Source organism: Rutilus rutilus (assembly GCF_951802725.1).
Source record: "Rutilus rutilus genome assembly, chromosome: 24".
NCBI lineage: Eukaryota > Metazoa > Chordata > Actinopteri > Cypriniformes > Leuciscidae > Rutilus > Rutilus rutilus.
This window is the reverse complement of record NC_140228.1, coordinates 5,326,009-5,337,286: the sequence shown is the minus strand read 5'-3', so window position 1 is coordinate 5,337,286 and position 11,278 is coordinate 5,326,009. Positions and strand designations below refer to the sequence as shown.

General features: G+C 38.8%; 1 protein-coding gene across 1 annotated transcript; it reads right to left on the bottom strand.

Annotated features, from left to right (window-relative positions):
* Positions 1–2,819: 2,819 nt before the first annotated feature.
* Positions 2,820–9,693, bottom strand: metrn (meteorin, glial cell differentiation regulator). The gene is made up of 4 exons (XM_084398308.1): positions 9,365–9,693; positions 7,905–8,341; positions 5,749–5,808; positions 2,820–4,783 (listed from the first exon to the last, which is right to left on the bottom strand). The coding sequence occupies exons 1-4, from the start codon at positions 9,463–9,465 to the stop codon at positions 4,470–4,472; spliced, it is 912 nt and encodes a 303-aa protein (XP_084254434.1). The 5' UTR covers positions 9,466–9,693; the 3' UTR covers positions 2,820–4,469.
* Positions 9,694–11,278: the final 1,585 nt, after the last annotated feature.

The window sequence follows — 11,278 nt, the reverse complement described above, 5'->3', positions numbered from 1 at the left end:
GTCAGTGGAAAAAGAGAGGGAATATGTTTATGATTACACAATTATTCATCTATGAGACGATACATTTATATGAGATTGAGGTGTGAAAAAGTAAATCTAAAGATTTAAAGGTATAGAAATTGGGATACCAGAAGAAAGCTGTGTCTGTATATGCGCTTAGTGTCGTGACTTTTAGGACTATATGAACATACTTAAATGCATATTTTGTGTGAGGTGATAATTAGAGTAATTTTGGCGGGAAATAAGATAGACACTGCCCACGCCGACCCGAGTAGCTCTGCTAATCACACACACACACACACACACACACACACACTTGGGTTTCCCTCCGCATTTTAATGGGATTAGAGCCATCTGCAGACCCTTCAGGAACAAAAGTGTGTTTCTGGAGAAGTTGTGTTCTCTTGGGGGTTGAAGTGTTGTCACCATACTAACACACAGCAGGGATCTAGTGCCTTTAGAAGATATTCATGATAACCCAAATCATGATTATTCCCAACTGCAGTGTAGAGAAACATTGTGTTGCATCTGTAATATCTTAATCTGATTTATCTAATAGCCTTATAAGTTTAGGGTCTGTAGTTGAAGTCTCTTCTGCTCTCCAAGGATCTTTTATTTGATCAAAAATATAGTAAAAACAGTATCAGTGAATATATTCTCAAATGTAATTTATTCCTGTGATCAAAGCTGAATTTTCAGCATCATTACTCCAGTCTGCAGTGTCACATGATCCTTCACAAATCATTCTAACATGCTGATTTGATGCTCAAGAAACATTTATGATTATTATCAATGTTGAAACAGTTTTGCTTCTTCATATGGCTGCGGTTTGTGGAAATCATAATCATAATCATTTTTGTTTTTAGCATTCATTGATGAATTGAAAGTTCAGAGAAGCAGCTTTTATTTCAAATAGAAATCTTTTTTGTGACATTATAAAAGTCTGTCACTTTTGATCAGTTGAATAAAACTTTCTGCATTTTTAGATGTTCAAAAAAACATCAGTGTGATTAATGATGTTTATTTTCCTCATAGGAACTGAGAAATGTCCCCATAAGGACTAGGATTTTGTATATTACCAGCTTTGTGGGGTGTAACAAATATTTGTGTTCCCGTAACGTAGGGTATACTGACACACACACACACACACACACACACACACACACACACACACACACACACACACACACACACACACACACACACACACACACACACACACACACACACACACACACACATTCATTCATACAGGATCACAAACTTCATTTCAACCCCATAACTCTAAATTCAGCTTAATCTATTTCTGTTAGCAACATTTTTCTGTGAGGTTATCTCTATGGAATGTCCCCATAAAACATGTAAACCCAACGTACGTACGCGCGCGCGCGCGCGCGCGCGCGTGTGTGCGTGTGTGTGTGTGTCTGTGTGTGTGTCTGTGTGTGTGTCTGTGTGTGTGTGTGTGTGTGTGTGTGTGTGTGTGTCTGTGTGTATTGTGTGTCCGTGTCTGTGTCTCTGTGTGTGTGTGTGTGTGTGTGTGTGTGTGTGTGTCTGTGTGTCTGTGTGTATTGTGTGTCCGTGTCTGTGTCTCTGTCTCTGTGTGTGTGTGTGTGTTTGTGTGTGTGTGTGTGTGTGTGTGTGTGTGTGTGTGTGTGTGTGTGTGTGTGTGTCTATGTGTATTGTGTGTCCGTGTCTGTGTCTCTGTCTCTGTGTGTGTGTGTGTGTGTGTGTGTGTGTATTGTGTGTGTCTGCGTCTGTGTCTGTATTGTGTGTGTGTGTGTGTGTGTCTGTATTGTGTGTGTGTATTGTGTGTGTGTCTGTAGATATAAATGAACACAATCCAGGTCAGAGAGCTCGTGTCTGCGGGTTGGGTCGCACTCATTTCCTGTTCTATCTCTGGAAATCTTCAAAGGCCAAACACACACACACACACACACACACACACACACACACACACACACACACACACACACACACACACACTGTACACCTGAACACACACACACACACCCTACACAGCTCACCAACACCCTTCCTCATTTTCCTGTTATTCACCTTAAAACTACAGTATAAGGTTATACATATGCTAATAATAATAAAGTGAAACGTGGTCAGTGTGACAGCGGCTGACAAACATCCTTTTATAGTTACAATACCCATCAAACGTTTGGGGTCAGGATTTTCTTTTTTTTTAAGAAATTAATATTTTTATTTAGCAAGGATGCATTAAGTTGATCAGTAAAGACATTTATAATGTTACAAAAAAAAAATCTATTTAAAATAAATGCTGTTCTTTTGAACTTTCTATTCATCAAAGAATCCTAAAAAAAATATTTCCTCACAAATATGAAGCAACTTTTTTTCACCACTGATAATAATAATCATAAATGTTTCTTGTGCAGCAAATCATCATATTAGAATGATTTGTGAAGGATCATGTGACACTGAAGACTGGAGTAATGATGCTGAAAATTCAGTTTTGATCACAGGAATAAATTACACTTTACTATATACTCACATAGAAAACAACTTATTTTAAAATGTAATAATATTTCACAACATTACTTATTTTTATCAAATAAATACAAGCTTTGTGAGACTTCAAAAACAATATAAAAGTGTATATGTATGGATAATATTCACACTGCAGCTAAATCTAAGTATTTAGTTTAACACTATATTATTTCAAGTAATTTTCTATTTAATATTAGAAAATACTGTGATATTATAAGAATAAGAATATGAATATGAGTATAAGAATATGTTTTTTACTACACAACTCAGTAATTCAGAAACCAGACGAACACAAATTCAATTTGATTTTTGTTCTTTATAATTGTATATTCTTTAACCAAACTTTCATACAAACTCTACAATGTTAACAGAATATTTCTCCATCCAGTTTTAAAACTCTAAAACATCTTATATACATTGATATCGACACATAAACACACATATACATTTATTTTACACACAGCAGTCACATTGGTTTTAAAGACACACTAATAACAAACACGGACAGCATAAAATATGGCAGCTTGGCATGTTCGGTTCGCTCTCCACGTTTGGTTTCTCCACTCGTTTGTTTAGTGCACATACATCGCTGACAGTGAATGGATGTGAAGAACAAAATCAAGACATAAACAATAGCAGATAACCAGAATTAGAAACAGGACAGTGCTTGCAGTCCAGCCTGAGACCAGCAGTCAATGTTTTGGTACACAAGTCCACAATTTGAGCGTGTTGACAAGCTTTAAGAGTGTTATTTCAGACGTTTAGCTTTAAAGTTAAATTATCTTTGTAGATTATATCACAAGGACATATATTTGAACTAAAATTAAAATCCAGATTTGTGAGCATACCCTGTTAATGTGCGTTCACACTGACAACGGATTAATCGCGAGAGGTTAGAATACAGCATCACGTGACCTTCTCTGTCTGCACTCCCATTGGTCATTGCGCCGCTGCTCATTTGCATAAACAGTCTGCAAAAGTCGGTTGCAAGTGTGAACGCACCTTTTTCGTAACAGAAGAGTCAGAGCAAAAGTGCTCTGAACTTCTCAGCATATCTCGAGCTAGCACAACCCGACCGGTAAATGCTATCGGCTTGATAGCATTAGCAACATCAAAGCGAACGAGTGTTGACGTTAACCATGAGGTAATCAGCACATGCTATCCGTAGACACGTTATAATTAATATACTATTGCTATTGTATCCGCTTTCATTACTTCGTGTTAGCTGCATTCTATTCTCAGCCTGTTAGCATATAAACCAAAGCTGATTTCATATTATAGAATATATTTTATATAAAACATCTTTTGCTATGCTACATATAGATGCGTTTTGGTTTCTCAGTGCTTGCAGCATCCAGGTATCGCCAGTTCCCTTTCCTTTCAACCAGTGCAAATTTAGAAAATAGATGCTTTTTTTTATTTTATTTAGAAAAATGCGGAAAAAATATATACTCTCAATACAAAAACAGTGTTTAAAATCTTTAAAAACTTTTTCATATAAAGGATGACAAATCAATAGTTTTTTTTCTTTTCTGTGGCGTCAAATACTGCGAAAGACGACTGCGCTACATGCATTGCGTTCAGCTTATTTACCAACTCGACCCACAAGATGGGAACAGAGTTTGTCCCCAACATCACGAGGACTTTGGATATTTCAATGATATGACGTTCATATCAAAGTGTCCAAAGACACGATTTCCTGAGTAAAAAAAAAAAAGAGGCTCCGAAATCAGGGTTAAACCGGTGGATTCAGACAGACTTCGACACGCAGTAACCCCAGATGTCCTTATTCCGATGTCCATCTCGATCCAGTGATCGGCACTGAGAATTGTCTCAGTGTCTTATTCTCCGTCCTCCTGAACTTGTTTCTTTCTTGCGTTCAGGAGTTTCATCTCAGACCCTGCGAATCGGAATCAAGGGTCCGTCACGTTTGGCACGCGCTCGCTCTTCATCCGTCAGTCGTTCACCAGAGTGCAGGGGATCATCAGGGATTGTTTGGCCTGTTCGTACGCCTTCAGGAAGTCTTTATAGCGTGGAGCACAGCCGAGCCAGGCCTCCCCGAAGTGCACGCGCCCGGTGAAGAGAAAGCTCCCCGCGCCGGGACGAACGCCACACTGCAGAGGTGTCCGGATCTCCCCGGACCGCGTCAGACGCCCCGACTCAGGGAACAAGGAGAACTTTTGCCGGTACACTCGAGTTGCGCTCACTTTGATCACTGCCGCTTTCAGATTCGAGTCCGTCTCCACTGAGCGGATGTTCCCTCGGACCACTAAAAACACAGAAGGCTCCATTAGTACGGATGGATTGTTGATAAAGCTTGTATATTGCTAATTAACATCAAATTTGAGCTTTTGAGCTACTTTGGTTGGTTTGCGATCTCCTTCTAAACCAGAAATTAAAGAGGCTAAATGAACCCATTGGATTAATGCAGATTGGGTTTGGTGCGAATAAATCAGAAATCGCCTTTTATCCAAAGCAATTCACAGTCGAAGTTTGGAAGGAGTGACGCTGTGAAGCAAACTACAACTAAAACCTTAAACTTTAACTGAAATAAAATACAAAAATAACTTAAACTGAAATATAAAAAACTAAGACTGACTATATATGAAGAGTTCAGATGCAAAGGCCATCTGAAATTTTCTTCTAGAATGATCATTTTTATCAAGCTCGTATATTTAAGTTCAGTAATTTCACTTAAATGGGAATGAAAATTACCTATTAATTGTCATTTAAGTGAAATTACTGAACTTAAATATACGAGCTTGATAAAAATGATCATTCTAGAAGAAAATGTCAGATGGCACTTAGAGGCTTTTGCATCTGAACTCTTCATATACAAAACTATATAGACATATTTAAAAAAAAAAAGTATATATATATATATATTTTTTTTTTAAATGGAAAATCTAAAAATCGAATTCTAAATATTAATAGAAACCATAATAGTATCTCAATGATATTAAAATAACAGTACATTGCAGACTAAAGGTCTGACCCCTACTTGTGTTTGAACCTTTGACCTTGTTCCTGGTTGCCAGTCCAGATCTTAAACTAAACCAACAGAAAGTGTGGCGTAGAGGTTTAAGATCTGGATTGGTGGCTTAAGGTTGTAGATTTGAGGTTTGAGGTTTTTGCTCTCCACCTTAAACTTAGTGGAAACGTCCTGCTGATTGCTTTGGATAAAGACGCCTTTATCCTAATAAAGTGGAAGAAAAACTCAATTCAAATACTCACCAAAGTCACTAGTGCACACAGCCATCAGAATCTCGGTGTTATTGCACGGCCTGCAGGCTCCTGAGAGAGAGAGAGAGAGAGAGGAGAAGAATGAGACCGGAGAACAGGAACAGCTCGAGATGAGGTGTAACACACAGCTGCTACTTTACGGTGGAGGTGTGATGGAGTGAATGACCTTCTGATCGGTGTGAGCCATCTCACCTCATCAAAGCTCATGAGAGAGGTGTGTGTGATGCATCCAGATCAGTAACACTTCCCTCTTCCTCTCTGTTGTTCCTTCAGCTGATCTATATGGGCTCGTAAAGTAGGCAAACTGAACAGCTGATCTTTTAAAACCCATCTTTGGAAGATGCTGGATGTTTGTATAGATGCGTTTACAAAAATTGACCATGGTAACTATAGTTTCTAGTCAAAATACCAGACTTTAAGTCAGGGTAGATGGCTGAATTAATTTGAAACAAATGAAAATGAGTCTAATCTAAACGTCCTCGGTCACGTCTATGTTTTTTTTGTTTCAACTTCATATTTGTGAACATTGAAACTTCAAAGAACTTGAAATATATAAGATTCAGAAAGTGTTCCAAAATTAATTTCAAATTAATTTATGTTTTTTTTGTTGTTAAAATTACCACAAAATGAATATGTGCTAAGTAGTTTTGGTTCACATTCTTGAATCAGTGTTATTTTAGTATTACTGATATACCGGTACTATCAGTTTTTATTAATATTTTTAATTGGTTTTTATTTTTATATTTTCCATTTTGATTTGAGTAAAATTTTATGTCATTTGATTGTTTTTGTCATTTTTATTTTATTTAGACATTTTTTTTTATGTCTATATAGTTTATATTCCTTTTTATTACAATTTTAGTTATTTTAGTATATGAAATTAACCAAAATGAGAAACAAGCTGAAATGATATATATATATAAATGATTGGCACTGATAACATTTTCTCAACTCAACATCCATTCTGCACTCTAGATTTCGGCCATACTTCAAGTTGAGCACTAAAGTCATGATAATTAGAAGTTGAAGCGAATGCAGCTCGAGCTCATTTCTCCACATGTGCACTTTCACACTGAGCAACAGGTGTCCGTGTGGGTGTGAGACAGAGAAAGTTGTTGGCCCTTTAAAACTTTAAACGTCCTTCCCTGTCTCCTCTCTGCTCCCAAAACTCAGAACAAAAGATCCGCTTTTCAGTTGTGTGGTTCCCCCCCTCAACCCCCCCGTTACCACGGCGACTGTGCTCTCATGCAATTCTCTGAAATGGCTCACTATGGAGACAAACCCCCCCAATACTAAGCTTTTGTCTTTCTCTCCCTCCCCCCTCCTCCCCCCTCGTCTTTTCCGCTCCTCGAATCCGAACGCTCCCTCCCCCATTTCTCACAACTGGCTGGAAGGAGCTGCCCAGCTGAGATGACCTAAAACGTTACATTTAAATCACTGCAATGCTCGTTACGATTACAGGTTAAAAAGTAAGAGGGACGAATTGGTGCTTTTCAAGAAGCAAGCTGTGGGATTCTTCACATGGTGGATCTACTCTAAACTGCATTACTCCAAAGTTCAAGTCTCGTTAAAGTTTGAATGAATGCTCTGTTCATGATCCTCGTTCTGCACCCCCATCCTCCCAAAGGTCAAAGGGCAACTCAAACTCAGCATAATTTTGGAGAACTTCATCTCCAACCTTGCATAGTTTCATAGTGTTTGAATGGGCTGAGGACTCGTCTGCAGGTTAAAGGGATAGTTCACCCAAAAATGAAAGTTAGCCCATGATTTACTCACCCTCAAGTCATCCTCGGTGTATATGACATTCTTCTTTCAGACGAATACGATCAGAGTTATATAAAAAAATGTCCTGGCTCTTCCAAGCTTTATAATGGCAGTGAATGGCCGTTTCTGTTTTGAAGTCCATAAAAGTGCATCCATCCATCATAAAAGTGCATCCATCCATCATAAAAATGCACTTTTATGGACTTCAAAACAGAAACAGCCATTCACTCCCATTATAAAGCTTGGAAGAGCCAGGACAATCATGGGCTAATTTTCATTTTTGGGTGAACTATCCCTTTAATGCTCAGAAATGACCATGTAAAGATTTCTTAATCTTTTCAGCAATTTCATTGTTGCATTATATATCACTACTATATCCTCACCTTCACTGCCGCTCGGATCCGTGTTGACTGACGGCTGCGCCATCCAATCCCCTCTCAGCTCGTAGCGAAACGCTGCGATGCGTCTGCTGATGTCTTGGTGAGGCGTTGCTTGCAGGAATAGGGCTGTTCGTTCCCCAGGCATGGCACTGAAGCAGCGCACCTGGACCGGGCCGGGCGTCTCGGATGTCTCGTCTCCCACCAGAAGCTCCAGGACCCCGTCTCTCTCCAGGTAAAGCTGAGCTCCACCCCAGTGCTGGTCCGGCTTGACGCAGGCCGACACCGGGCTCCTGCTGGACTCTCCCGGGACCATGGCGCTCCACGGCAGACGGGGCGAGAGCATGAGACGCAGCGCTCCAGCGGGGTAAAGCCACTCCACCGAACCCTCCGCACACCTCAACCAAACCTGCTCCACGTTCTTCACCGCCTGAGAGAGACCACTGCAGAGATGCAAACCAGAGGTTAACCAGAGCAACACCAAAACACTCTGAGTCCTTCATCCACATTAAAAATAGTGCAAGCAGAAAGACTATCACAAAAGTAAAATGTCTTTTTTGGGGGGGTAAACCATCCCTTTAAGTTCTCTATTTTGAAGTGTCCACAAAACAAGTAAATGCATCAAGATTTTTGTATTTTTATTTAAAATTTGTTCTTGTTTATTTTTCGCTCCTCTTATAACATAATGGACAGTTAGGTCTATACTCAGCCCCACATTTACAGGCTATATACACAACTTAAACTTTCTCCATTGGGAAAACACACTATATGTGCAGAAAGAGGTCTGAAAAGTTGAGTCATAATTCTGATATCTTCTGATGTTTTCCCTGTATTGTGTTGCTGTAAGAATACCCGTGCCTCACCACAAGCAGTTCAATTTACAATTTGTCACTGACTTTTTGTGCACATGACAAATAAACTTGAAACTTGAAGCTTGGATTTGTCCAGTGGGTATTGAAGTTGCAGGGAAAGTTCAACGCCTCCTACTGGTTACTTTCACTGCAGTCTTTTACACTTACCGCAATAACAGAAACAGACGTTGCAACTCTCATATCACATTTCCTATTATATATTTTTATTTCTTCCTTATATTTTATAAATCAAGTGCTCAATTTACCCTTTTTGCGCACATTTACCCTTGCCATTTGCACAAAATGATAATCCACAAACTATCCTTGGATAGATAGATAGATAGATAGATAGATAGATAGATAGATAGATAGATAGATAGATAGATAGATAGATAGATTTAAGTATTGCACTTACATTATTTTACTATTATACAAGATATTTTTCTAATGGTTACTATTATAAATATTTGCATGCTTTTTGCACACTTAAAATTGCACAGAAATCAATGCAAGATAGCAGGAAAAATCAATGCATTCCAGAAAAAAGCGTGAAAATATTCTCGATTGAACTAATAACCAGCAGAAAGCATTTAACTCTGTGTTGATGAAGTTTACCTTCCCCTCCAGCTGCACTGGTCCTCGGAGTAACTGGCCATCGTGAAGCTCGTGAGAAATGAAATCCAAAGCGCAAAATCCATAAAGCCCAAAACCTCCATCACTGCGCAGAGACGCTGCGGTTATCCAGAGGCGCGTGCGTCAACTCCTTCTCTTCGCTGCTTTTACAAAGTTAGATTTAAACACAACAAAAAACTATTGATTCCATACTGTTGTTTGATGTAAAAGACCTGTCCAAACTAAACTTTCCCTCTCTTTCTGCAGATCAGTCCGTACGGCTTGAGCAATGAGCTGACTGATAATGCGCGTGCACAACTGCTGACTGACTGACTGAGTTCCAGCGCAAGAGTTTGAGAACGGGACTAAACTTTAAGCCCCGCCCACACCAGCAGGAGGAGGCGTGGCTTCACCGCAGTTAAAGTCCAATGAATGGCATCTCGTCTATTCACACTGGGTAAAGGATTACGACTGAGGAATATTTAATCAGCTTCTTCTGAATGTAGGCTATGTGAAGGATTTTGAAACATAACACGGGGTTGGCAGTAGCACTGAATCATTAGCGAATCATTTGGTTCGTGCGGTTTGTTCAATGAACCGATTAAATGATTCACCAATTCTTTTTCGCCATATCCCTAGATATCTTTTTTTTTTATCTCTGTTTTAAAATTGCGTTGAATTTGTGTTTATTGCTTCTAAATTATATTAACGGCCAAATTAACGGTAGCATTTTCCCAATATGATTAATATTTAATCAAGAATGTTAATTGTTAATCCTAAATCAGTGATTTGCAAAGAAATGCTTGTCTATTCCAACAGAATCGTAACAGAATCGTTTTTTATATTCGGTTAAAAATTTTTTTGTTGTCAAATCAGTAGTTTTTCCTCAAATTTTGTGTTTCCTCTCCAGCTTTAAATTCCCCATGAAATCAAAATTGAAGTTTTTTTTGTGTGCTTTTATTATGAATATGTTAGCCTTTTGTTATCTATAAGCTAGTGTGCTCCAAAACAATGACAAAATTCGCATTTAGAAGTTATAAGCATTCAAAATAAGTCTCTTCCGCCAATATGGATCAATGATTTTGATGACATCACTCTGCACTTCAGCTTCTCATCAGATTTTCTGTCCAATCAAATGCTCTATAGAATCAGAAGCCCCGCCCCCTACATTATAAATAGACTATGAAGCTGCTGCTGCTGAAATCGGTCACTTGTTCACAACATTACTATTTTCTACATGATGAATGGCACATAGTCCACTATATAGGGGATAGGGAACGATTCAGACCGTGTAAATATGCTTGCCATTGGGGCGAATGAAGTCTGGTTTCACGTTAGCGGCAAGCAATATTAACAGAGCGGATCATATGCGCGAGTCGGCGCAGACCACGAAACAAATCGAATACATTTGAATTCTGCACAGAATGCTATATTTTAAAGCGTTATGGAAGAGATTAGGAGGAAACTTTGGCTTTACCGAGCTCAACGGCTCTGCCCGAGCTGTGATATAAACGTAACACTATTGGCTGTTTAAAAAAAGGGGAGGAGCTGCTCGATATGTTCCTGTTTCAGTGGAAATTACGTCAACACATTGAATAATGCTGTGCATTTCAAGGCACTTCAGTGGGACTGTAAAAGCGAAATGCAAGAAGCCTTTCAGTTTGATTTAACACGGTTAACGGCTTTACATTACCATGTAGTTAAAAGTTTGATTGTAATGCAATCGATCTTAATTATAATATTCATTGTAATCTAATTAAGATGGCTAGAAGTTGATTCATTTCTCTTAGTCTAAAAACAAGATACAAAGTGCTTGAAAACTGAATAGAAAACTGCAAGATCTGAAGCTGGAATCATGATAATCCACTCTAATGTTACTACTTAAACTTCTGGAGAGAGGTAGAGGAGAGGGGGATG